Here is a 25,597-nt window from a genome sequence, read left to right as displayed (position 1 = left end):
TCCCAGCAGCCAGGGCACCACTCTCTACAGCTCTACTTCCCCTCAGCGCTCCTGCCCCACTCCTTGCTGGCAGAGGCTGGGACCAGAGTAGCACATTGTTCACCCCACAGCCAGTACTCCTGTGTGCTAGTCCCCCAGCTGGGAAAGACTGGGACTGGGGTGCTGTCATTCCCTGCAGCGCCACCTGCTGGGAGTGGCAGAAGAAAGAAACCCAAACTTGCCCATGGGCTGGACAGAGTGTGGTTAAATAGATTTTATTTCGAACCTGGTAACAAAATGTCCTGTTTGTTTAAAATAGACAGAACTTTCAAAACACAGACTGGCAACTATCAGCCAACAACACATGCCCAGTCCTAGCCCCGGCCACACTGGCCTCCTCTCCAGCTCCTAGCTGGCGGGGCAGGAGAGACAACAGCTGAGCTCATTGTGGTCATGACAGGATGGGGCTACGAATCCCTGCAGCTCAGAGATGCTCGCCCTAGTTCTCATGGAGTTAGCACAGTAAAAACAGCAGCGTAGCTGGGGTAGCAGGAGCTGCAGAGAATGGTAGAAGGGTCTAGCCAGGCCGAGTCTGCACCCACGGGGTTCAGGAGGGTTTGTACTTGGCCAGGCTGTGTACACTACTGTTTTCAGCACGCTAGCGGAATGAGAGCTAGCACAAATGTCTACACAAGCTGGGAATCACACCCCTTGCTCCAAGTGTAGACGTTCCCTAGGGGCACATAGGAGGATGAACAGAAATTGCTACGTACCCCTCCTTTCTGATCAATCGTGGCCCGCTCCACCACGATCCTGGGGCAGGATTAACACGAAGGCCACCTGCCATGCTTGAGGTGGCACCAAAAGACAACTCCCACCCCAGCTGTGAGAAATGTAGGAGGAACTTCCATGTGCCCACTTCCATGTGCTGTGTGTCTTTGGCTTGGATGATGTTGGAGGGTTCTTAAAAAGAACCTGTAAACATCTTCCCATATCCACATATCCCAGTTTCCCCTCCCGCCCTACAACAAACACCATCCACTCTTAGCAAAAGAAGGCACCATTGGCTTGGATGAAGGCACTTGGGGAAACCCTTCCCCTGTACACACCCTCCCTGATCAGAGATCCCCCAGGGGTACACTACCCCCTCCTGCAATGGGATACAATGCACCTGCTCCCAGTTTATCTACCCAGCATCTGATTTCTAAAACCACTGAGCAACCCCCAGCTCCAGCTGAAGTCAATGGGAGCGGCAAGAGCTCAGAACCTCTGTGCATCAAGACCTTAGGACCCAGCCTTCTTAGTGAGACTGGTCTGGGGCTAGGTAAGGGGGTGGAGAAATGAGGATGGGGTGGTGGTGGGGAAAGGATCAGGCAGAGGTAGAGGGTGGAGGGAAAGGCCAGGAACCCCGGCGGCAGCTGTAGGGCAGCACGGGAAGGGGACAAGAGGGAGACAGCAGGGAAATAAGAAGGGGCGGAATTCAGCATCTTAGCACCCAAGACCAAACATCACTTCGTCCCACACTTCACCAACATCAAAGCAGCCCTTTTAAGCCCCAGCACGATGAGCTCCATGGCAGCAAATCTATGGGAGATGGCAGGGGTGGGGGCAGGCAGCTGAGGGAGCACCTCCCATCCCCAGTCCATGGGACCAGGGCAGGCTGGGGAAAAAAATCACACCACCTCCCACTGGTTCATTCCTCCACTCCAGAGAGCTCCCTTTTGGCTTTGTTTGTCTGTGGGGTGGGTGTGGGGGACAGAATGCAAGTGCCCTGGGGAATAGAGGTGTGGGTAAATTAATGCATGGGAGTGGGGCCTGCGAGTCCCTGAGGTGGGTAGTGTCTGTCAGTTTGTACAATGGGGAGGCACCTCAGGAGGACCATGGGGCTGGTGGGGCCTGTGAGTGTGCACAGAGGGGAGGGGCTGTGAGTACCCGAGGGTGGAGATGCCCCCATGAGCACGTGCAGAGGACCAGGGTAGCTGTGAATGGTGGAGTGAGAGTCCGTAGTGTGCTGGGAGGGGCCACCTCCTGCCCCTCACTCGTCCTGCTCCAGGTTCCTGGGGGATACCCGCCTCTGCCGGCGCCGCAGCTCCTCCACCTGCCACTCCAGGTTGCGCACCTTGGCCTCCAGTTGGCTCCCGGAGCGGCGCGCCCCGCTCAGCCTCCCCAGCAGGGCATACAGGGTGACCAGGCACAGCAGCAGCAAGGCCTGCACCGAGGGGTTGGGCGCCGCCGAGACGATCAGCAGGAAGCAGCCCAGGAAGACCACCACCTTCAGCCCCCACAGGACACGTCCCAGGATGGACAGCAACAGGCCCAGCAGCTGTGAGAGCAGCCAATAGCCCACCACAGCAGCCAGGCCCCACAGCAGCAGGGTCTGTACCTGGGCAGGGCCCAGCTTAAGGGGCTGGACCACGTGATCACCTGGAAAGGGAAGGAGGAGGAAAGTGGTTAGACACATGTGAGACGTGATGCTGTGCTGACCTTCTGTGGGGCTGGGATAACCCCCATGTGCAGGCAGGAGGATCCTCACCCTAGTGGGGCTGGGACAGGCTGGGGGAGGTGGTGGGGGGGTTAATCCCTGTGCTGGAAGGAGGATCCCCACCCCTGTAGGGCTGGGACAGGCTGCTCCTGGAGAGAAGGGCATGATGGGGAAGGAGGTGATGGTTGCAGGAGTAACCCCTCCTGCCCTGGAAGGAGAAACCATGTTGTCTCCTGATCTCCCCACACAGGCTCAGACATCCTGAGGTGGGGTACTAGGGGCTGCATGTGTGAAGTAACCCCCCTGCACTGGAAGGAGAGATCCCCTTGAGAGACACAAACCTTCACCATCAGACTGGGAGGCCCCTCTTTCCTCAGGGGAAGGACCATTTTTAACCCATCAAGTGCTGGAAGGGAAGAAGCACCATACAGTGATACAGGCACCAACTGCGGGTTGGACAAACCCCTCTTTGCTGTGGAGGGTGGGACTGGGTCCCTCGTGCTCCATTTAGAGACAATGATGAAACGGATCCTCCCTGCCAGGTAGGTGAATGAGAAACACATGCTCTCCTCCATCACATGCAGGTGAGGAATATGCCCCGATGGCTCACAAAGGCAGTGTCAAACAGGGGATCAGACACTGAACCGGGACTCAGGAGAACTGGGTTTTATTCCCAGCTCTATCACTGGCCTGATGGGCCAGCTTCCTCACACTCTTTGTGCCTCAGTTTCCCCTCCCACCCTGTGTCTATTTGATCTGTTTAGACTGTAAACTCTTTGGGGCAGGGGCTGTCTCTCACTGTGTGTCTGTGCAGCGCTTGGCACAATGGGACCCTGATCTCAGCAGAGGCAGGGACTATCTCTTACTATCTGTGCAGCGCCTGGCACAACAGGGCCTTGATCTCAGCTGGGGCAGGGACGGTCTCTCCCTGTGTGTCTGTGCAGCGCCTGGCACAATGAGGACCTGATCTCAGCTGGGGTCTCTAGGTGACACTGGTAAATAACAAACAACTTACCATTCACTCCGAAGGCGCTTAGGATCTGCCCTGTGATTCCGGACAGGATGATCAGACCTGCCGAGATGCCGGAGGACACAATCCAGAACCCGGCAGAGACATTCTGCAGGGAAGAGAGCGTGAGAATGCTTTTCTCAGTTGGCTTGGAGGTACCCAAGAGGGTGAGAGGAGACAGGGCCAGGGAGGAAAATAAGGGGAGAATGGGGGAGCACCCCACTCCTTCGTGTCTGCTAAAGGCACCGGGACAGAGCCTCGTCCCTGACTTGAGCCAAGCTCCAATTTTCTGGCTGGGCAGGTAAATTCACATGAGATTCTCAACAGGAGCTGGTGCCTGGCTGGGTGAGTACAGCCTTCCCTGCCAGTAAGGGGAGCAGCATCTGGCATGGGAGATTTGTCCAAGCTGCCTCCTACAAGGAGCCCTGTGCCCCTGCTGTGCCCCCCTCTGCTCCAGGGTGAAAGGGAGACCTTGCCATTGCTTGCCCTGTGTAGAAGCCAGGGCAAGCAGAAAAGCCCCAGCAGGTCCCTCTCCCCAGCTGCAAAGGAAGGAGGGATGGCTGGGCTGTGCTTAAAGTGCTGGCTTAGGACTCATTCTTGGCTCCAAGTTAGACCCCCCCGTGTGACCTGCAAGTCACTGCATCTCTGCAGAGCTCTGCTGCCCAGCTGTAAGATGGGGAGAACAAAGGCTATTTCTTCACATTGGCTTTGGGCCTGTCTGGAGACATGGCTGCTTTAAGATCTACCACTCCCTTGCCTTCAAGATCATAGAAACGTAGGGCTGGAAGAGCCTGGGGAATTCCCCTGGCATAGGGAGAGTCTCTGGAGAGCCTAAAGCGAGCTCTAACTACATTGGGAGCTGTTGGTGGACAGTGCTACGGTCTTCCTTGGGGAAGGGGTGGCATGGCCTGAGTGTCATTGTGCTCTGGCTATTCCTGACTGCAAGGGTAGCCTCTTGGGGCCTTGGGCAGCCTCTGAAGCTGTCCTAACTTTACCAGGGGCTGAGTCAGCCTCATCATAGGAAAACCACAAAGCTGGTGTGGAGTCCGTTTTCCCACCACCCCTGAGGCCTGGTGCCAAGCTCAGCTGGGCTGCAATCAGGGTGGATTGATTTAAATCAAGGCGATTTACATCAGTGATTTAAATCACCAAGTGAAAAGCCTCAATTTTAAATCAATTTTAATTAATGGTTTCATTTCACTAGGAGGGTGGTGAAACACTGGAATGCGTTGCCTAGGGAGGTGGTGGAATCTCCTTCCTTAGAAGTTTTTAAGGTCAGGCTTGACAAAGCCCTGGCTGGGATGATTTAATTGGGGATTGGTCCTGCTTTTGAGCAGGGGGTTGGACTAGATGACCTCCTGAGGTCCCTTCCAACCCTGATATTCTATGATTCTATGATTTGTACTTCAGTTATTTTCTAAAGAAAAGTGTTCTCATTGGTTGATCTAATCTTAGAACATGCTGATCTACAGCTAAATAGAGCCTTGACACTAGATTTGGTACATCTTTTTGCTTCCTAGTGATAAGACACATGGTAGCGGCTCCTAGAGTCGGAGGCCAGATCCCAGTGCCCATGATGACTAGATCAGTCTTGTGCGTGCAGTAGCCCAGCCCCCATGTCCCCTCTTAATACAGGACATGACCTGTTGTGCCATATGTAGAAAGCATGACCTCAAAAGTGAGATGTTTTACCCCTTATTCTTTATCTAGTAAAGCAGCCTTTAACTCACAGTTTTTGATAGAGGCTCAGGGATTTTTTTATTTAAATGTTCTAAGAGATTAATAAATGCAGGCCTTAACATATTTTGATTAAATTCAGGATTTCATTTTAGACAGGTTTATTTTTTAAAAGAAACTGATTTAAATAATTTAAAAAAATCCAATTTAAAAACAAAAGAAAAATACCCACAAATTTTTATCCATCCTGGCTGCAATCCAGCCCAGAGCAAACAGACTCCACTCAGCTCTTGCATCCAAGCGAATGCATACAAGAGGCACAAGTATTTAGGGAACGTATCCCAAACCTTCAGCTAATCGGGTGCCAATGCTGCTATTTTCAAAGCCGGCTGGCTGGTTTCCCCGGTGACAGAGACACAGCCAGTTTCCCCAACACACAAGTCAGCCTGGGTGCTTGAATCTCACTCACTTAATAAGCCTTAATGCTCTGAAGTGCTGCTGAACCAGCCAGCTCGCTCCACCACCCCGGACGAAAAACACAGGGGCTCCTTCTCTCTAACACACTTTTACAGCCCCGTTTACAGCCCCTTTATCTGAGCACCTCACAATCTTTAATGTATTTATCCTCACAGCACAGACAGGAAAGGGCTGTTGTCCCCCCATTTACAGATGGGAAGCTGAGACACAGAGAGGCTAACGGACTTGACCAGGAAAGCTAGGGCAGAGGAGGAAATTCGATCCAGGTCCCCCAGTCTCAGGCTACTGCCCTAATGATGGACCATCCTTCTGCTATAACCATTTCTGTGCACTTAACGATCCTTAATAAACCAAGGCCTAACACCCCCTACCTTGGGAGGCAATTGTCACTTGACAGATCAGGTAAGAGGTTGCAGGGGGTTGCCAGCAGAGGAGCTAGGAATAGAACCAATTGAGAGTCCCAAGACTTTGGCACACCCTGCCTTCTGCCAGAGTAGATGGCTGAGTTGATCTAAACTTCCCTGCTCTGAAATCCCTGGGGGGACATACCAAGCTACTGGAAATGGGTAAGCTGGGTTTTGGCCAATAGAGGCTGCACCGGAAATGTATTGTACCAGACTTCCTAGCCTATCGCAATGTGCTTCAGGTGGCACATGAACAGGATTTACCACCAAATTTGGTTCGCTGGTTGGATCATTAGCTTCCCCAGCTCAGGCCGGGTACTGATGGGGGAGTGTGATGTGAGCACTGATTCATGCCCCCCCTGCAGCAGTTATTTTGCCTAATGTAGATAATAAAATAATGCTACCACCACCTAGCTCATATCTATCACTTGTCATCACTAGATCTCAATATACCTTACAGTAGCTTTTGCTTCATTTTATAGATGGGGAAACTGAGGCATACCCAAGGTCACCTTGCCCAGCTGGGAATGGAACCCTGATCTGCTGAGTCCCGGTGGCTGCTCAATCCACTAGGCTATGCTGCCTCCCTCCATAGGCCTCTTTTTACAGCTCTGGCAATGCTTATAAAGTTATTTCAATGGAACTGACAGAGGAGGTGAACCTTGATCCTAGAGAGAAGTCAAGCACACCGCACAAATACATGGAGCCCCAACCCCTTTTCCTGACTTAGCTAGGATTCCTCTGTATTTTCCACTGAATGCATCCGATGAAGTGAGCTGTAGCTCACGAAAGCTTATGCTCAAATAAATTTGTTAGTCTCTAAGGTGCCAGAAGTACTCCTTTTCTTTCTGCGAATACAGACTAACACGGCTGCTACTCTGAAACCTGCCTTACCTCTGTCACTAGCTGAAGTGTGTCCCGGCCAATCCACTCCTCCAGGGTCTCCCTCATGCCCTGAGCCAGCTGGGACAGGAAGTCAGCCCGGACAGCCGCCTCTCTCCAAGCTTCCCTGTGATAGTGCTGAGTGCTCGCCACGGCTACAGGAAGGAAAGCGACTGACATCAGGATAGCCACGGCACGTTGGAGCAGGGCTTGGCGGCAGCACCAGACCGTAGGATCCCACCCAGTCATCTCTCCAGCTCTCCTCTCAGCCCCAGGAATCTCTGCCGAGAGAAAGGGCAAAAGGCACAGATCATAATGAAGTTATAGGAGCCATGTAATTTTGCTGGCCCCAGGCCAGAACTGCAATGTCAGGAATGCGGAGTAGGCAAATAACATCCTAGCAACCCCAGGGCAATTGCAATCTCTCCTTTTAGTTGAGAATCAGCCACTTACCAGTCCTCACTTATAGGCTTTGTGACCTCTCCCCAGCCCCCCCCCCACACTCATTTCCCTTTGAGCTGCATAGCCCCATGGAAAAGGAAAAGATGACTCATGTTTCAGCCTGTGAGCTGTGATGATGCAGACTGGCAGGGCACCAAGCCAGTCAGAGGAAGTCATTTGACACCCAAGTACCACCCTCTGGACCCCAAGCATTCACAGCACATGGGAATGAGGTCAAAGGTCAAACCTGCACCCATCTTAGGTAGTGACTGCATCACACAGCCCCTGCTGAGCAAGTTCACAGTAGCTCAGTACTTGGATGGGAGAAATTGAAAGAACAGCTGGGTGTTGCAGGCGGGCTGACTCAAAAGGAGGTGCTCTCTCTGCACTGGGACCAGCAATGACTCAGCAGCCAGAGGTGCCATCTTTAGGAGGTTTCAGAGTAGCAGCCGTGTTAGTCTGTATCCGCAAAAAGAAAAGGAGGACTTGTGGCACCTTAGAGAATAACCAATTTATTTGAGCATAAGCTTTCGTGAGCTACAGCTCACTTCATCGTGTAGCTCACAAAAGCTTATGCTCAAATAAATTGGTTAGTCTCTAAGGTGCCACAAGTCCTCCTCCTCTTGGGAAGAATCATCTAGGCCAGGTCCAGGACCACTCCTGACCTGACGCCAAGGCCCCACGTAGCAGCGTGTTGCAAAGCCGCAGCGTGGCACACAACAAGAGGGAACCAGCGCAGCACCACTCGCTGGCTCCAATCACTGCGTGCAGGTGGCCCAAGCTCCCCTGTGTCATTGTGAGCTCCCCCCTCCTGTCCCCTATTAGGTCAGCTGCCAGCCCGGAGCTGGTGCCGCGGCGATGCCCCAGGGCTGGCTGCCCTCCGGGCGACGGCAGAGCCAGCACAGCACGTGACACGGGGGCGCGTCGCCCCGGCGGGAGCAACGAGCGTCGTGGGGGCTGCAGGCTTCGCACGTCAGCGCCAGGCCCGTGACTCCCAGGAAACGCCCCTGGCCCAGCCGCGCGTCTCACCCTCGGAGGGCGGGGCAGCCTGGGCCTGGCCGGCTCCTGGCAGGGCGGGCCCGAGGGGAGGCTGCCCGGCTGGGGCTGCTGCTAGGAGTGAAAGTCAAATCCGGCACCGGGCCCGGGCTCGCTGGGAACTGTAGTCCCAGGGGCTGGGGGCGGGCCGGGAGGCGTCGGCCCAGTGCATTCTGGGAATTGCAGTCTCCAGTAAGAGGTGCATGCCGGGAGCGGCAGTTCCAGCCAGGCTCGTTCCCCCCTCCGGAAACGCCCGAGCGCTAGCCGGAAGATCCCGATCTATGCAGCGAGCCGGCCCGGGGCATGCCGGGAAGAGTAAAGTTCCGTTTCCGGTGGGGGCGGGACTCAGGGTCTCCCGCGCGCGCTGGGGCCCCGCGTGAGCGAGTGGACGCGGAACGGGGCTGCCCTCGGTTGGGCACGGAGAGGGGACACCCTGCCCCGGAAGCGGAGCCCGTGACCTGGAAGCAGAACCAGGAGCCGTCGGGGAGACGCCGCTATGTCCCTCATCTGCTCGAGTGAGTGACGGGCTGGGGGCTTGCGGGGGGACTTCCCCAGCCGGCCCCAGTTACGGGCCGAGCCGCACGCCCCGTGGAGCTGGTACCCCCCCCCCCACCCGCCGGCCCTGGTGTCTCCCCAGCTCAAGGAGCCCCACGAGGAAACTCTAAAAGCTGCCCCCCCCCAACGTGCCGCCCGCTCGGGGGGGCCTCGAACTCGGCTCCTCTGCAAAGCCAGTGACCCCACCCCTTCCCCCCCGCAGGGACCCGAGTCTGCGCCTGCATCCATCCCTCTGCATGGCCGCTTCTGCCTGGCGCGCTGGGGCCAGTCGCTCCCCCGCCGGCGCCGTGTGGTTCTTGAGAAAGGAGCCGTGTCTGGGTTGGGAAGGGTCAAGGACAGACAAACAGATTCCCGCCCCCCTACCTCAAGGTGTTAGGGCAAGGGAATTTCATAGCCAACACAGTGATGGGGCCGGCATCACCCGCCTTTGCCTGCCCAAGGGATCAGGTACTAATTTTGCAGCTTGGGTGAATTGAAGGTGGCCTTCCAGAGTGAGATCGAGTGGGACTCGAACTCACAACCTTCAGTATTGTGGTAGAGCACCGTAACCCCTTGGCCACTGTGCTGCTAAATAAATAAATGTGGGGAGAATCAGTGGAGCTAAAATATCAGTAGAAACATTTTAGATGTTTGGGTGGAAATCTGCATGTGCAGTTTTCAATGGTGCCAAGCTCCTACCAGTTCATGCAGAAATGAGCTCAGAGAGCTTTCCATGGTAGCTCCTTCCCCTTATGCATGTGCACCATAACAATTAAACCTCTGAGTATTTCTCACATTTTATACCTGTACAAATGTTGCATGTAGCATTGGTCTGTACACCTCTGAAAGCTTGTGATATATAAAAGCAAGTCAAGGTTTTGCAGCCTACGCTATGGATTACATGTAACAGCACAGAAGAATAGCCATGGTGTTTGTAGTTATGTTAGATTCATCATTAACTGCCTGATCTGCCCCTGAGGAAGACTGAGCTGCTGGTTGAAAGGGAAATGTGTAGCACAAAGGAACTAACAGCATTATTAGAATGCAGACCTTGGGGAGAAGGACTGAGCACAGAAGTGTAAGTCGCTAAAAATAAACTAGGCCGTGGTGTCAGTAGCGTACATAGAAAACCTGGTGACAATGCTGTACACGTAGAGGCTATAGGAAAAATTGGTCTGTGTCTTGGGGCTTCTCTGTCCTCTGGTAAGTATGGGGTACGGGTGGGGATTTAGGCTCTGTTTGTCCACTTGTCACCCCTGCAGTCTCTGTCTCTTTGCAGTCTCAAATGAAGTGCCAGAGCACCCGTGCGTGTCTCCGGTCTCAAACCACGTCTATGAGCGAAGACTGATTGAAAAATACATTGCGGAAAATGGGACTGACCCAGTGAACAACCAGCCGCTGTCTGAAGAGCAACTGATTGACATCAAAGGTATCAAGCAGATGGGAGCAGAGCTAGAGGTGTGACCTGGTAGATTCTCACCAGCTCCAGGGAGCTGGGCAGACCATTGCTACCCTGATTGCCTGAGCTCCCACAGCTCACCAAGCAATTGCCAGGTGGGCCTGACCATCACAGAAAGGGTTGGGGAAGGAAGGACACCAAGAGAATCTAGGAACCCTTATAAAAGGGGTGAATCAGTATTCATTTTATCATCACCGACACCCAAAATCTTTAGGATTTCCCCATAGTCCTTTTACTTGCCAGGCAAATCCAAAGTTTCCTGGGGAGGCAGGCCCACTCTCACCAAACTCTGTACCTTTCCCCCAAGGAGTTTGGCTCTCCTCTGGCTCCTTTCTGGAGATGCTTTTTCTCTTGACATGCCTTCAGCCTTTTTGAATGCTGCCTCTTCTTCCTCTCCCCTGTTGGAATGAGCTGGGTTTGGCTTGTATAGGCCAGAGTCCTCCCACTCCCAGCAGCCTCTGAGAGGACTGGTTAATTGGAGTCAGCTGCTTGGGGATTTCTGTTCCTCTCCATCCCATTGACAGTTCACAGTATCACAAGAATTGCATCACTGGGATTTGGGGGGGTCTCTGCTGTACCTGATACTGGCCACCATCCTAGGCAGACTATTGGGCTAGCTGGGCTACTAGCCTGATCTGGTGTGGTAGTAGTTGAGACACCAGCTTAGCTGCTGTGACCCAGTATGATGACTGCAGAGATATGGTAACAGCCTCATTTTGCAATGGGATTCTTCCACCAACAACTGATGTAGGCATAAAGTAGAGAATGAAGTGAGGGTGCAAATGGATCTGGATAAAGGGGTGAGTGAGCGGGTGTGTTTGAGGGTGGGCAGTGGGATGGAGAAGTAGGGATGCAGGAGACAGGGAAAGGGATTAATCCTCGCTGCTGAGGCTAACACCCCCATGTGTCTCATTCACAGTTGCCCACCCGATCCGGCCCAAGCCACCCTCGGCCACCAGCATCCCGGCCATTCTGAAAGCCCTTCAGGATGAGTGGGTAAGGGCTGTCATGGGGACAGTGTTGGGGGCCATTGAAGTGGGCAGCTGATGGGATGGATGCTGGGGCAGCGGAAAGAACAGGGTTCTGCTCTGATTGGGTGGGGGGACCCGCCCTCTTTTGTTGCTGAGGTTGGGTGGAGCCATTCACTCTACGTACCCAGGTGGGCGGAGCTTGCTGAGCTGGGGTGGGCAGAGCATTGAACCCTGGCTGTCTCCCTCACATTGCGGGTCCTTCCATAGGATGCTGTCATGCTGCACAGCTTCACACTCCGCCAGCAGCTGCAGACCACCCGCCAGGAGCTGTCGCACGCACTGTACCAGCATGACGCTGCCTGCCGCGTCATCGCCCGTCTCACCAAAGAGGTCACTGCTGCCAGAGAAGGTAAATCGGTGGGGGCAGGGGGTCTGACTGAGGAAAAGGCTGCAGCACCATGGGGACAGTCAGTCCAGGGAGGGATTCTGACTCTAATGCCCTGGGAGCAGGAGGGGGAGGAGCAGCTTGCGCCTCTGGAGCAGGCAGGGGTCAGTACTGATGGAAAAAGGTAGCTGTAACAAAACCTCTGTGGCACTCCTGTGAGCCTGCAGTTGGCTCCCATTTTAACCCATCGAGCTGCTGTTTGTGTCTCCGCAGCGTTGGCGACTCTGAAACCCCAGGCTGGCCTCATAGTCCCCCAGGCCATGCCGTCTTCCCAGCCCAACATCACGGTGAGTCCTCCCTGCACAGCTCTTTCTGTGTGTCTCCTGACTGTGCTCTCTCTCCTCCTCCTGGACTCATGGGCCTCTTCTTTCCCTGATCCAGGGTGCTGGCGAGCCGATGGATCTGGGAGAGTTGGCAGGCATGACCCCCGAGATCATCCAGAAGGTAAGGAGTCATCCGTCCCAGATTCACCCTTTGCTCTGCTGCAGGAGTGACTCTCATTCCTGCTTCCCATGAGGTCACTCCTTTTCCATCTCCCTGACCCATCTGTTGTGCCCTGGTGCTTGCATGGCGCAGGCAGTCAGATAGCTGCCCTCCTGTGCTAGCCTTTCGACTATTAGCGTCACATTTCCTGAGTTCACTTTCCTGTTTTCCAGCTTCAAGACAAAGCCACGGTGCTGACCACGGAGCGTAAGAAGGTGAGAGCCTGCTCCCTGAATCCCCTTCCTTCCTTGTGATGGGGGGCAGGATCTGGGGGGGCTTGAGTTGGGAGGGGACTCTCCATTGGAGCAGGGGTAAAGAAGCAGGGAGGTGAGCTCAGCGGTTTTGGAGGTCTCTATGGAGGGAATCTGTCCTGTAAGGAGGAGGATCTCTCCGCTCCCTGGGTGGGGGAGGCTGGGTGGGGGAAAGGCAGGGTGCTGGGTGCTCTCCCAGAAGCATAGTCATTTCTCTTTGGGTGCTCTTCCTTCTGCAGAGAGGCAAGACGGTTCCAGAGGAGTTGGTGAAGCCGGAGGAGCTCAGCAAATATCGACAGGTGGCCTCACATGTGGTGAGTTCGCTGATGCAGAGGGTTGAAGGTTAACTTGGGGTCTCAAACCTTACTGCTGGCAGTGAATGCCTTCCCTGGATGGCACAGTCCCTTATGCAACTACACTGGGCTGGGCTGTCCCCCTTCAGAACCTGGGCACGCTTTGTCACCACCCTGACATGGCAGCAGGGGGCGCTGTGCTGCTAGGGGATGGTCGCTGCTTCTCCCTCTTGGTCCACTGAGGCTCTGGAGTCTCCTCTCAGTAGGTGGGCCGTTAGCCCTGGTGCATCTCTTGGCACCTGGACCCTGAGCTGTCTCCTGCTTGCTTCTCCCATCATTGTTGGCCATTAACACTGCTGCTAATGATCGGAGCCGAGCAAGTGCTGGCTCGCAAGCACTGCAGGGGGGATATAACAGGGTGCGGAACAGATCTGGGTGGGAACAAAGAGCCCTGGTTATGGAATCTGTTTCCAGAGCTCTTTGTTAGGGTCCCTCCCTGTCTTGAGGGGCTCTTCCTGCTTGGCAGTGGTTCTGTCTGATCCCCTTCTCTTTGTACAGGGCTTGCACAGCGCCAGCATCCCAGGGATCCTCGCTCTGGACCTTTGTCCTTCCGACACCAACAAGATCCTCACAGGTAAGGCAACCGCCTCGGCGCCAGCTTCTCCCACTGGGCTGCCGGGGATTGTGGCCTCTGGGACCTACTGCTGATGTTCGCCAGAGGGCGGGGATATGGGTTAAAAGTCTCCCTGCTTCCTGGGGACACCCCTCTTCCGGCTGCGGGCTGGTGGGGATGAGGTAGAGGGCAGTAAGGACCTCTCTACTCACAGCTGCCGGGGATTGTGGGTCTCGTTCAGTTCCAAGGTGGTGGATGTTGAGGGGAGTCAGATCTGCACACCTCTGGGCCCCATCCCCTCTGTTTGTGTTCCAGGCGGGGCGGATAAAAACGTCATTGTCTTTGACAAGAGCTCGGAGCAGATCCTGGCGACTCTCAAAGGGCACGCCAAGAAGGTCACCAGCGTAGTGTTCCATCCATCCCAGGTAAGGGCCAGGGCCAACTCCCCATCTTCGTTATGGCCATGCCATGCCAGGGGAGGGATTGTGGGGCCACCTCTTGGGGGTCTCCAGGCCCATATCGCAGTCTGGTCCCCTCCTACAATGTGCCTTGGTATTAACCCCTTCTCGCCCCTCCCAACACTGGTGCTCTAACCCCCAGGCATGTTCTCTCCCCACACATCTAGGAGCTGGTGTTCTCTGCTTCTCCTGATGCCACTATCCGGATCTGGTCGGTCCCAAGCGCCACTTGTGTGCAGGTTGTCCGGGCCCATGAGAGCGCTGTGACGGGGCTGAGTTTGCATGCCACGGGCGACTATCTCCTGAGCTCCTCTGATGACCAGGTGAGACTCAGGTCGCCCCGGCCCCTCCTTCCCCCCATGTCGATCAGCATGTGTGGGGAAGGTGTCGATCAGCAGGTGTGGGCAGGAGGCAGCGGAGGGCTGGCAACCGTGGGATGCACTCACGCCTTGTTCCTCTCTTTCAGTACTGGGCTTTCTCTGATATCCAGACAGGCCGTGTGCTCACCAAGGTCACAGATGAGACCTCTGGCTGCGGTAAGGATTGGGTATTGAGGACCCCTGGCTCGCAGGGTCATTGTGCTCCATTTTATTTTAGCTGGATGATTTTCTAGAGCATAAGATGAGGAGCTTGTTAAGAACATCTGTTTCAGAAATAGACTGTAGAACATGGTCACTATTAACCTTGGATTACATGTTCTCACTTCTTGCATGTTAATCTAGTGTACAGTTTAAGTGGAGTCCAACATCAAAATCAGATAAAGTTGCTTTCTGTAACATTTTTAGCAGGACCTTTTAAAGAAGCTATTTTATATGTTAAAAAAATATTTTCTCCTAGATAATTTTTCCATACTCTTGCTGGGGAAGAGGCTGCAGGAAGGGCTGTATTATGTGTCACGCGAGTCCTTCAGAACCCTGTCATGGGGAAGGCTGGGAGAGGGCCTTGCTTTCTGCTGTGTCCTTTCGTTCTCCAAGTGAGATGTCCCCTCTGGCAGCGTCCCTGAATCTTTCTGTGTCTCTCTGTCTCTGCAGCTCTCACCTGTGCTCAGTTCCACCCTGATGGGCTCATTTTTGGGACGGGGACTATGGACTCGCAAATCAAGATCTGGGACTTGAAGGTAGGGCTGGCTGACTGGGTGTGCCCGATGGCTGCGGAGCCTGGTGCTGGAGGATGCTGGCATTTTGGCACCTCCAGCCTCATGGCTAGGAGTGCATTCAGACTAAGGCCTGGTCTCTATATACTTTCTAGAGCATGGGGCCATCAGGCTAGCTATGGCCTCCTCCCTGGCATACTAGGATCTCTGCTTTCATTTAAAGAAAGATGTTTCTAGCTCTTACCTTGTTGTCACAACCATTCTCCACGTGACTGGTGTGTGAGTGAGGCAGCAGTGGCTTCCTGAGTTTGCAGACAGCCTGAAACAGTGGGGGCGAAGTGCTCCATTCAGCTCAGTGATGTTAGCGCTGCAATGTAACAATGCTGTACATTAACAAAGACTGTGTTCAGCGCTGTTTGAAGCATGCAGGAAAAGAGAGGCTGATGGAGGTGCCATTGTTCTGATGAGCTCAGTGATATTAGCTCTGCAATGTAAGGGGTGCGGAGAAGGCTCCTGTCCCCTGGACCAAGCTCTCTTTGTGGGAAGAGAAGATCCAGCCTACCTGCTGCCCCCATCTTTTCCCAGCTGGCCCAGGCTCGACTCAGCGCCTGCCTTTCAGCGACGGGCGACTAACTGTCTGTCTGTCTCAGGAACGCACCAATGTGGCGAACTTCCCAGGGCACTCCGGTCCCATCACCAGCATCGCGTTCTCAGAGAATGGCTACTACCTGGCCACGGCTGCTGATGACTCCTCCGTGAAACTCTGGGATCTGCGCAAGCTCAAGAACTTCAAGACGCTGCAGCTGGACAATAACTTTGAGGTGCGTGTGACCCTCCTGCTCTGTCGAGCCCCGTGCCTGCTCTCCCACCCTGTCCCTGATATGATGAGCCAGCTGAGCGGTGTGACCTGGGGGCTTTTCCTCTACGTCCTTGTGCATCCTAGTTTGACTGGGCTTCTCCCTGCATCAGGGAGCCAGTGCCTAGTATGGGGTCTGTGCGTGCGTGTGTGGTGGGGGTCCTCTCTCTCCCCAGGTACCCAGGGTGGGTATATGGGGAGAGGTGTCCCTCTGGGAGCCAGGTGTATGGTAGCAGTAGGTGAGTGTGTGGGGGAGGGGGTTGCCCAGTATATGTGTGTGTGGGAGTACCTGGCAGCCTGGAACAGCTTCCCCCCTCCCCCCGCTCAGATATCTCTCTTCTCTGTAGGTGAAGTCCCTCATATTTGACCAGAGTGGTACCTACTTGGCCCTGGGTGGCACGGACGTCCAGATCTACATCTGCAAGCAGTGGACGGAAATCCTCCACTTCACAGGTGAGGTGCTCAGCTGGGAGAGTCATGTGCCTGTGCTGGGCTCATCGAGTGGATGAGCAAGCTGCTCCTCTCCCTGTGTTCCTGAGATCCCATTCCCGTGGAGTGCGCTATGTGAGGTGGCCTTGGGGTGGAGGGCAAGGTCTAGTAGTATGAGTTCCAAATTAACCATGTGGTGTCTCTCCCCACAGAGCACAGTGGCCTGACTACGGGTGTGGCCTTTGGCCACCATGCTAAATTCATCGCTTCCACAGGCATGGACAGGAGCCTGAAGTTCTACAGTCTGTAGCCTCTTTTCCTAGGATCTGGGGGGATGGGCTGTGTCCTTCACTGTAGTGTTGGGGTTATTGGAGGGAGGTAACGTGGGTGGGGTTATCATTGCTTTACTTTGAGGTATCGGGGCAGGCCAACCTAGCGCGCTCCCTCCCCTGTGCTCAAAGGCTTTGTTTTTCCAGTTTTGTGTTTGTCTTTCCAGCTTAATTCTGTTCTGTGATTGTAACAAACAAAATAGAACCAAACCCATCCACTGACAGACAGCTGTGAATGAGAGGCTGGGTGGGGGAAAGAAGCGGGTGATATAGGAATGGGAGAGAAGGGGGGATGAGGAAATGTGCATTTTTTTTTTTTTGTAAGCAGCTATCTACTTTCATTAAAAAAAAAAATAAAGAATGTTGAACCCTCTCAGGCTGTTTGAGTTGCATGTACCTTTTCCCAGATGAGCTGTGGGGTAGAGCATGGAGGGAAAAGAGCCCCTAGGCCTTGGGCAAGGGGATCTAAGGGTAAGAGATACTATCCACATCATCTGAGTCCCTTCTAAGTGCTCCCAGTGCTGTTTGTGTAGTGATGACAGGAAGAGAGGTTGGGGCCTGCATAAGGTCAGTATGCCCTGGCCCCATCTCCTTGCAGTTCTCAGCTGATGAGTAAAGTCCTGGTACCTGGGTGAGTTGTAAAATTATCCACCTCCTTTGAGTTTGTGGGATAGCACTGGACTTGCTGTCGTTTGTTGAACAAACAAGCACTTGCTGTTTCTCCTGTGCCCCTCAGCTAGTGATCTCCAAACCCTTTAAGGATATGAATCCTCCCCAGTCCTCTGCAAAGTAGGTATGGAACGTATCACAATTCCATGTTACAGCAAGGGCAGTGAACGTGGCAGAGGTCACATAGCAGGGCTGGGAATACCAGACTGCAGGCCTGAAGCCCTAGTCCTTGGTCTAACCACCAGATCAGGCCTCCCACAGCAATTCACAGATCCACAGAATTTAGTTTTGTTGCAGTTTGAACCACTAAAGATGAAATGGGTCATTTTAGTGGGGTTTGAAAGGGATTTGTCAAAGGGTGGCCCTGCTTGGAGGCCAGGACTAGTATGCCTGCCTCAGTTTCCCCTTCAGATTTCCCCAGAAATAGTCCTTAAAGACTTTCCAAATGTGCATAACCCTTGCAGGGTTAATTTATTACAAGAAACCACCCCAGGAAGCCAGAATTCCCCCAGCACAGTCCAAATTGTATCTGCAACACACCAAGTATAGTGCTGGCCTCTCCATGCTCAGACTCTCCAGGACAGCTCTTGTGTCTCATCACACCTCATGCCCAGCCTTGAGCCCTGTCTGGCTCTGAGTAAGCCAGCTTATCCTGTTGCTGCCTTCAGCCTTCTCCAGCGCAGGAAGGGCAGCAGGCCCAGCCCCTCCATTGGCTTCTTGACACTTCCTTCCCCCTCTCCAAGGAGGGTCTGTTGTGAGCATTTCCTGATTGGTTGCTCACAACGCATGTAACCAGGTGCACTGTATTTTGAAGGTTATACTGAAATGGCTGAACTGCAAGCCTTCTGCTGAGGAGAAGTCAGGCTGTGCTTGTGTTAGATCTTCAGTTGGTATCTAGAATGTGCTCGCTTCTGGTATTTAGGTCCTTAGAGAGAGTGATCTGGTGCTGGTAAAACAGTGCCTCACATCCTGCCTGCTCTACAGATAAAATAGATCAGATTTGCTTGTAGCAGGCCTCCAGCTGGTCCTGCAGGCCTCCAGCTGAGAGGGGTAACAGGCAGATGCACTACAGGAAATGTACACCTGAAAGCCACAAGGTAGGAGCTAGTTAGATCTGGCCAGGGCTGCCTAATGCACTGAGCCAGGTGCTGTGAGGTCCTACTTCCTAGGGGAAGCCTCATGTGTAGCATGGTTGGGGAAGGAGATAAGGAGAGTTTACCCTGCAGATAATGGTCCTAGGTTAGACAGGCCCCTAGCACTGAGTTTGAGGAGTTTCCATTACTGTGGTGATCAGTGTTTAGGAGATCCTTCCCATGGACCTCCAGCCACTGTAGGATGGAACAAATATGCTAGTGGACATCAGATCTACTCCACTAGAGGCCAGAAAGGTTTGAGAGTTACCCACAATGTTTCTGTTCAGAGGAACCAGCCTCAGTGGTGACAGAAGAGCCATGCTGCAGTGAGAGGGCACAAGGAGACCCTTACTCAGGTTACCAGCTATGCCTCAGGTTAGCTATTTGCTGGGCATCCAACAGCTAGGTGCTGCACTAGAGCATGCAGCAGGAGTGTGGGGGAAGAAATGTCTCATTGACTCAGGTAGCTAGTTTACCTTCCCCTCCTGCAGGGAAACCAGGGGTCTTCCCCCTGATAGAGGAGGAAGGGGTTCTATCCCATCACCACCCCACAAACAAGTTCCAGCAGAGTAGATAGTGCCTAGAGCCAGGGCTGCTCAGGAAGTCAATCCCAGCCTGGAGCATGGTAGGAATGACTCCTTTAGTTAGATTTCCAGCTCCTCCCTTTCCAGTCCATCAAGTGCCACCTGGGAGGCAGAGTCCACAAAGCAGCTGCTGGCTCCAGCCTCCCTCCAGACACAACGTGCGCCACAAGCCGCTGGTGCAGTTCAGCAGTTTTTATTTTCCACCCTTGTTTGACAGTGAGCCCCTAGAGAGCCTTTGGGATCTTGTCATCCAGCTCTTTCTCCTGCAGAGCAGGGTCACAACAATGAGGGAGGCCACAGCCACCAGAGACAGTACAGCCAGAAGCACAGGAGTCAGGTCCAGTCTGGAGACAGGGTCCAGAGGAGGAGGAAGAGGGTGTTAAGGCAATATTGGGTGTGTGACCTGCATTTGCACACTAAGACTAACACCCCTGCCCGTGTGATGCTGTTGCTACCCATTAACAGTGGGTTGGCCTTCACCACATCCATTTGAGGTTACACCTGATCAACTCAGTGTACCAGGCAAGCATCTGCATTAAGTCATCACCCATCTCTTCCTAGCAGGGGAGACTGATTCTTTGCAGGCTCCAGTCAGTCAATAAAGAAAGTTCATGGGGATAAATTCCATCCAGCAGAGGTCAGTGCTGATACCAGCCCAGTGCATTGTAGGCACAGTCTCCCTGGCTTGCAAGTCACCATCAAGGGGTTATTCACGCCCCACTGAGGTCTGCCTTGCTTTGAATGATGGGTTGGTTGTCCCTCACCACAGCAGGGAGGTAGTGGTGTTCTACTCCTGGGAGTCATACTATAGCAATCAACATAAGCTTAGATATTAAGATGATCACTTCTTGCTCATCCATGTGTGGCCCCAGGAACGTTTAGGACACATGGAGTAGTACCCACATTAGAGGCAGCATTGACTTGCAGGTCTCAGGCTATTATGCGAGACACCAGTTAACCATAATGGCAGGACAACTCACCTGTGTTCTCATAGACTTGCTCTCTGTGTGGCCCAGGACTCTCCTGGAAGATCACAGGTCCGTGAGAACTCACTAGGTCCTGGGGCTCTCCTGTCCCATTTCCAATATACAGAAACCGGCGGCCTCCTGGAAGATGGAAAGGGGAGAGTTGGAGAGCTCTCTGGAGACAACTCCCTAATGCTGTCCAAGGTTAGGTGGAGAGTGCAGTATTTGATGAGGCAGAGGCCACTGTAGACCCATCTGCCCAGATAAGTGGCTTCTGCTCAGTATGCCCAAAGAGCTCCTCCTGAGTTGGTCATTGGGGGTTTGGATCAGGTGGGAAGAGGCAATTTTAGCAGTAGCAGCCCACATTAGAAATCTGCTCTGGGGATCCCAGTGGCCCATTACAGTTCCTACATACTAAGGGTGTAGTTACAGAGTAGACCATAGTACCATCTAGCCTGGGTACTTGCCTCCAAATCCACAATACACCTAGCTAGTTTGGCAGGTCACATGTAGGAGATCTGGCTGAGTTCATATTGCAGTGACTACATAATGGGACAATTAGAGCTCTAGCTGTTATGCCCGAGGATATCCTCATATATTTGTTTGAGGCAGTGGGGCTGGGTGCTCTCAAACCCACATGGATGGCAGACCTTGCCACTGGTACACAGTGGAAGCTATGGAGACATACCTATAGCAGCCCCTGATGGGCACATGGTCCTGCAGAGCTCCAGCTGGGAGGGACAACAGGCAAAGGTACTACAGAAGAGGTACACCTGAAATCCACACAAATGGAAATGGAGTTAATAAGTAGCTCCGACCCAGCAGGTAGCAATTCTATTGTGACCAGCTTCCCTGCACTTAGACAGCACCAAGGGAGGGAATTTGGTCCCTTCAGCTCCAGAACAACTAGCTGCTATCACATGGCCTAAATGGAGGACCCATTTAGCTGCAGTAGGGCTTTCTTCTTTGCTGGACTCTGGTCATTGGAAAGATGCTTACCTGAACAGAGTCTATCCAGCAGGGGGCAGTACCAGCCCCAGTGCATTACACAACAAGGAAGTTCTGTTGGACTAAGCCCCATGAGAACTCTGGTTTGGTACCTTCACTGTGTACATGAAGTGTGTCTTGAGGTGTAGCAATGCCATGGAGGCTGTTGACACCTGATGTTGGTAAGTGAATATTCTCTCCAACGCAAGAGAAATCCTGGGGAGCATTATCCACTAGCCAGCTGGAGTTAGGATATTAAACAGCAGAGATGCAGAGACTCCCAGCTGGTCACTGTTCTTATACAACCTGGATCACATGTAATTCAAGGGACTGTGTCTCTAAAGCAGCTATCATTTTGGGAGTAATGGCTGTAAGTGCCAGACTCAAGCAAGGTGTTAATTTAGGAGCATCATAGGCCAGTCGGGTGACCAGATGTCCCAATTTTATAGGGACAGTCCTGATTTTGGGGTCTTTTTCTTATATGGGCTTCCATTACTTCCCCCCCCCCCATCCTGATTTTTGACACTTGCTGTCTGGTCACCCTATAGGCCAGTGAGATCAAGGGAACCAATTCCTCCAGCTTGGGGGGGGGGTGAGGCGAGGAGGAGGAAGAGAAGAGGTTTTTTTAAAGGCACACCTTCCCACTTGGCTATGGCCTCATCTAGAGGCAAGCTTCACAAAAGATGGGGACATTGCTCTTTGCTCTTTGTGAGAGGAGCGCAGAGGGCACAGGTCCCTGCCTGACCAAGAAAGGACCCTTTCCACCCCTGAGTGGATTCAGGCCATCCTTACCTCTCCATCAAGTGCTATCTGGGAGGCTGAGTCCACAAAGGCAAAGGTGGAGAGGACAAAGCGCTGGTGGTGAGTTGGGAAGGGCAGCTCAGAGCCCACGGGCACAAGCTGGGCTCTGTAGTTGTCTCCCAAGAATGGCACAAGCTGGGCTCTGTAGTTGTCTCCCAAGAATGGACACCTGAGAGCAAAAGGGACACTGTTCAGTTTTGACCAAGTACTATTCTTTCCTCCACTAATAGCCACTAGGATGCCTGTACCTCACTCACCCGTCCACCAGGATGGGCCACTGTGGCTGCTGCAGGGGGTTAGCACTTGGGTGGCCCAGCACTGGTGCAGAACCAGAACCAGGGACAGGTCTGTTCTCTGCAGGATGCGAACCTCCATGTAGACAGGGTCCCTGAGCACCTTCACCCAGGGTAGTCTCTCTCTGTGAGATAGGATCTGTAGCTCAGGTCTGTGGGAGAGAGAGCAGGAGGAGAGCAGAGCTGAGATGCCTGTGGCCCTTCAGGGGGATGGGATCTCTGTGCTGGAGTCAAAGGGGCTGCCTACCTGTGGCGATGTGCAGCTCAAGCCGGAGGGGTCCTGCCTGGGTGACTTGAGCAGGTGTGGGGGGCAAGAAGACCTCGACCTGGACTGGCAGGAAGTCACTGGCATTGTAGATGCAGCGAGCATGGAGGCTGTACAGGAGAGAGCAGAGGGAAGAGACCGGGGGGAGGTGGGGGGGGGGGGGGCGTGCTCAATGAAGTCAGATTGAGCTAATACTGCTTCTGGCAGTGACCTTATTAGTGCTTGAGACAAGCAGGGTCAGGTCCTATCAGTACTTGGATGGGAGACATCCAAGGATGCCAGCACATCAACCCTTCCAGCAACTCGTATGTTCTTCCTTACAACTCAGGGTCTCAGCAGGAGTGTCTGAGCACGGCCACATGGGGGCCTTCTCAGACAGGCTAGAAGCACCTGCTCACCTGTAGTCAAATCTCATTCCTGGCATACCGAGTGCCATGAACAGAGGGTACCTCTGGTCTGCCTCCCTAGATGAGCCCATTACAGCAGTTGTTTCTATATGCTGTTAGGTAGGTGGTGCACTGCATCTCAGAAAAGGGTTAGCTCACTTCAGAAGATGGCTTCGACTGCAAGATGCTTGGGAAACCTTCTGGATAGGAGAAGCTGTTGAAGTGGGGAATGGTGGGATCACAGTATCTCACTAGTCAGTGAGGCAGCCTATTCCCTTCCCCTTGGGAAATGGGAAGGTTGGAGTTATTTCTCCAACACCATCCCTTCAAGCAGGGAGCAGGACAACTTACACGAAGAGGCTGTCCCAGATGATGGAACCATCTGGCCCAGTCTGAATGTCAATGCCTGAGATCAGCTCGTTCTCATAGATCAGTTTGTCCCCAGTCACCTGGCAGAGTTGAAACATAAGGTGGGTTAGTCCCCGAAGACCCTGAGCAGAACACTCACCCTGGCTTCCACAGAGAGTGTCCTCACCGGGACTGTGGTGCCACACTGCATGAGAGGGAAGTGGAAAATCACAAAAGCCTCTGTCATCCTGATGGGATCACACCTCATCTGGGCATAGGCTAGCCGGACACTGTCTAGGATGATGGGGTGATCAGACATGTCCCTGGAGACCACCAGAATGAAGTGACCATCCACGAGGCACTGAACAGTGACTAACACAAGGGAGCAGGTTAAGTACAGAGGCCTTAGAGAAATAGATTTGGAACACGATGGGGCAGGAGTCCTGGATCCCACCCTGGTTTATATAGTGATTGTTGTTAAGCATCAGTATTTCATATTCCTTGTAGGGCAGCAGCTTGTATCTGTCAAGAATCAGCAGAGCTCTCGAAACAGGTTCCAGGCCATACTAACTCACAATGCATGGAGCTAGAAAATGGGGTTCCTCTGCTAGTAAGGTAGCAGCAGAATGTGTGTTGCGTAGGATCTATATACACACTGGCTATTTCTCAGCCTCAACTCTGTGGATGCCAGGCTGTGCTCCCTGGCTGCTCTCTTCTGCCACACACATTTGGTGGTGTTAGTCTTGCTTTACTCAAGACAGATCTGAAGAGCAGATAAGCGAGACCATGATCTGGGAAGTAACTCATTCTGCATGTGACTGGCACTCACTGCAACCCTCAGTAAGAGGTACATGACAGTAGTTTCCACTTGGGACAGCAGTCCTAGAGCAGCAGCTAAATCCGAGCCTAGTTCACCACATTAATAGGTGGTGACCAATCAAATCTGAGAGTGTATTGCTAGGCTTCTCAGGACAGAGAAGGTTTCCATGAGTCAACACAAGGCCAGGCCTCCTACCTGTGTTGCCATAGTAGCAGGGAGTGGTGAGGTCAGTCTCATCATAACAGCAGCCAGCCTGGAAGCAAGGAGCTTGGCCTGGGGCATCTGCACAAGGAATCTTCCCAGCCACCACATGGCACTGCTCCTGTGTGAGATGAGCCCCTAGAACAGCAGGGTGTGGATTAAGGAGAGCTGGAGATCCTCTGAAGGGATTGCACTTGGGGAGCTGCCTGCTGCTTGGGAGGGGCCGGGTGAAAAGTGCAAAGCTTAGGGTGAAAAGTCCCATGGTAACTGATGTTTTATTTCAAGCCCCATCTCCTGGAAACAAGGAACTAGCTGAGAACCTCAGTGTGCATTCAAAAGAAAAGTAAGTTTCTTGCCCTCACAGTTGCAGAGAAAAGCTTGAAAACAGGGCTCAAGCACACCCCAAGTACCCCAAAAATCAGAAGGCCAAGTTGCCTGGATAACAGCTGGTGAAACAGAGACACTTGTTCTCAGGGGATAGGTCTGAGACTCCCCCATTGAGGGGATGGATGTCCCAGGCACGTGAATAGATCACCTGGGAGAGTATCAGTCCTGGAATCGAGGGGTCTACTCAGTGTATCCTTCTGGGATCGGATGATTTAATTGGGGATTGGTCCTGCTCTGAGCAGGGGTTGGACTTGATGACCTCCTGAGGTCCCTTCCAAGCCTGATATTCTATGATTCGAAGTGGGCGGGCAGGCACAAGGTCGAGTCAGTGTGCAGGTGGCCATGGTATTGAATGAGGCCTTTTTCTTTCTTGTTCTGTGGGATTAGGTTATTGAAAAACGGAAGTAGATACAGAGAAGAGTCACAAATGCAATTTGCCGTCTGGAAGAAGTGCCGGCTAGCAAGAGACTTACAGAACTCAGTCAGTTTAGCTTATCGAAAAGGAGATCAAGAAGTGGCTCAAGTACAGTGCCCAAGTACATTCATAGGGAAAAAAGACTGCTATTAAAGGGCTCTTTAATCGAGTGGAGAAGGGTAGAACAAGATCCAGCGGTTGGAAGTAGGAGCCAGACAAATCCATGGACGGTGCGTACAATAGCCTGGGGAGGCTGTACCTCTGCAAAGAGCCCGCTCTGCCCAAGGCCTCCTCCTTCTGCTGCTGGTAGTTGGCCCCAGGCCAGGCAAGCAGCCTGCTCCTCTTCCGGGAAGCCTGCTGGGCTGGGGCTGGGGCTAGGGCGGCTAGGACTTGGGGTGGCTGGGGCCGCACCACCCAGTTCTCCAGGGCTGGGGGGAAAGGGAGGGCTGCCCGACGCCCACCCGTGGTCTGGTGCTGGGGGGCAGCCCACCCACCCAGTACTGCGGGGCTGGGGGGGCAGCCTGCCTGGTGCTCTGGAGCTTCAAGAAAAGCACAAAGTATTGCATCACTCCCAATAGCATGATGAGAGTTGGTAACTCTGTCTCTGCTTCTTCCCCACTTCCCTGTTGTGTTGTGAACACTGGGGTGGGGGGAGGAATGTAAAACTCATTCAAAGATGCTTTATCTTTGTGGCAGGCAAGGTGTGTAGAGAAACTGCTCCTGTGACTGGGGAATGGAGAACG

At 53.4% G+C, this 25,597-nt stretch overlaps 3 protein-coding genes across 6 annotated transcripts; 1 reads left to right on the top strand and 2 right to left on the bottom strand.

The window, feature by feature from the left end:
• Window positions 1-238: 238 nt before the first annotated feature.
• Window positions 239-8,509, bottom strand: TMEM109 (transmembrane protein 109). 4 transcript variants are annotated; one of them, XM_048854164.2, is made up of 5 exons: window positions 8,381-8,509; window positions 7,599-7,810; window positions 6,923-7,191; window positions 3,477-3,579; window positions 239-2,403 (listed from the first exon to the last, which is right to left on the bottom strand). In XM_048854164.2, exons 2-5 carry the CDS (start codon window positions 7,624-7,626, stop codon window positions 2,015-2,017), a joined length of 789 nt encoding a protein of 262 aa, XP_048710121.2. In that variant the 5' UTR covers window positions 7,627-7,810; window positions 8,381-8,509; the 3' UTR covers window positions 239-2,014. The 4 variants fall into 4 exon arrangements, with proteins under 4 accessions (XP_048710121.2, XP_048710124.2, XP_048710122.2 ...); XM_048854167.2 differs by lacking the exon at window positions 7,599-7,810 and having other exon boundaries at window positions 8,381-8,507; XM_048854165.2 differs by lacking the exon at window positions 8,381-8,509 and having other exon boundaries at window positions 7,599-7,836.
• A 189-nt stretch (window positions 8,510-8,698) lies between these two features.
• Window positions 8,699-16,973, top strand: PRPF19 (pre-mRNA processing factor 19). The gene is made up of 16 exons (XM_048854162.2): window positions 8,699-8,901; window positions 10,200-10,349; window positions 11,299-11,375; window positions 11,618-11,759; window positions 12,009-12,082; window positions 12,177-12,239; window positions 12,452-12,493; window positions 12,769-12,843; window positions 13,381-13,456; window positions 13,751-13,860; window positions 14,061-14,216; window positions 14,360-14,429; window positions 14,925-15,010; window positions 15,637-15,807; window positions 16,190-16,295; window positions 16,484-16,973. Exons 1-16 carry the CDS (start codon window positions 8,883-8,885, stop codon window positions 16,579-16,581), a joined length of 1,515 nt encoding a protein of 504 aa, XP_048710119.1. The 5' UTR covers window positions 8,699-8,882; the 3' UTR covers window positions 16,582-16,973.
• Window positions 16,974-19,179: 2,206 nt separating this feature from the next.
• On the bottom strand, window positions 19,180-23,365 carry LOC125638938 (zona pellucida sperm-binding protein 1). The gene is given in 10 exon segments (XM_048855248.2): window positions 19,180-19,345; window positions 19,969-20,092; window positions 20,640-20,724; window positions 21,731-21,908; window positions 21,997-22,048; window positions 22,051-22,143; window positions 22,146-22,184; window positions 22,280-22,407; window positions 23,035-23,132; window positions 23,219-23,365. Coding segments are annotated over 10 exon segments (1,095 nt in total). The 5' UTR covers window positions 23,351-23,365.
• Between the last annotated feature and the right edge of the window lie 2,232 nt (window positions 23,366-25,597).

The sequence above is a fragment of the Caretta caretta genome, chromosome 6, assembly GCF_965140235.1.
Source record: "Caretta caretta isolate rCarCar2 chromosome 6, rCarCar1.hap1, whole genome shotgun sequence".
Lineage (NCBI taxonomy): Eukaryota > Metazoa > Chordata > Testudines > Cheloniidae > Caretta > Caretta caretta.
This window is presented reverse-complemented; position numbering and strand designations above follow the sequence as displayed.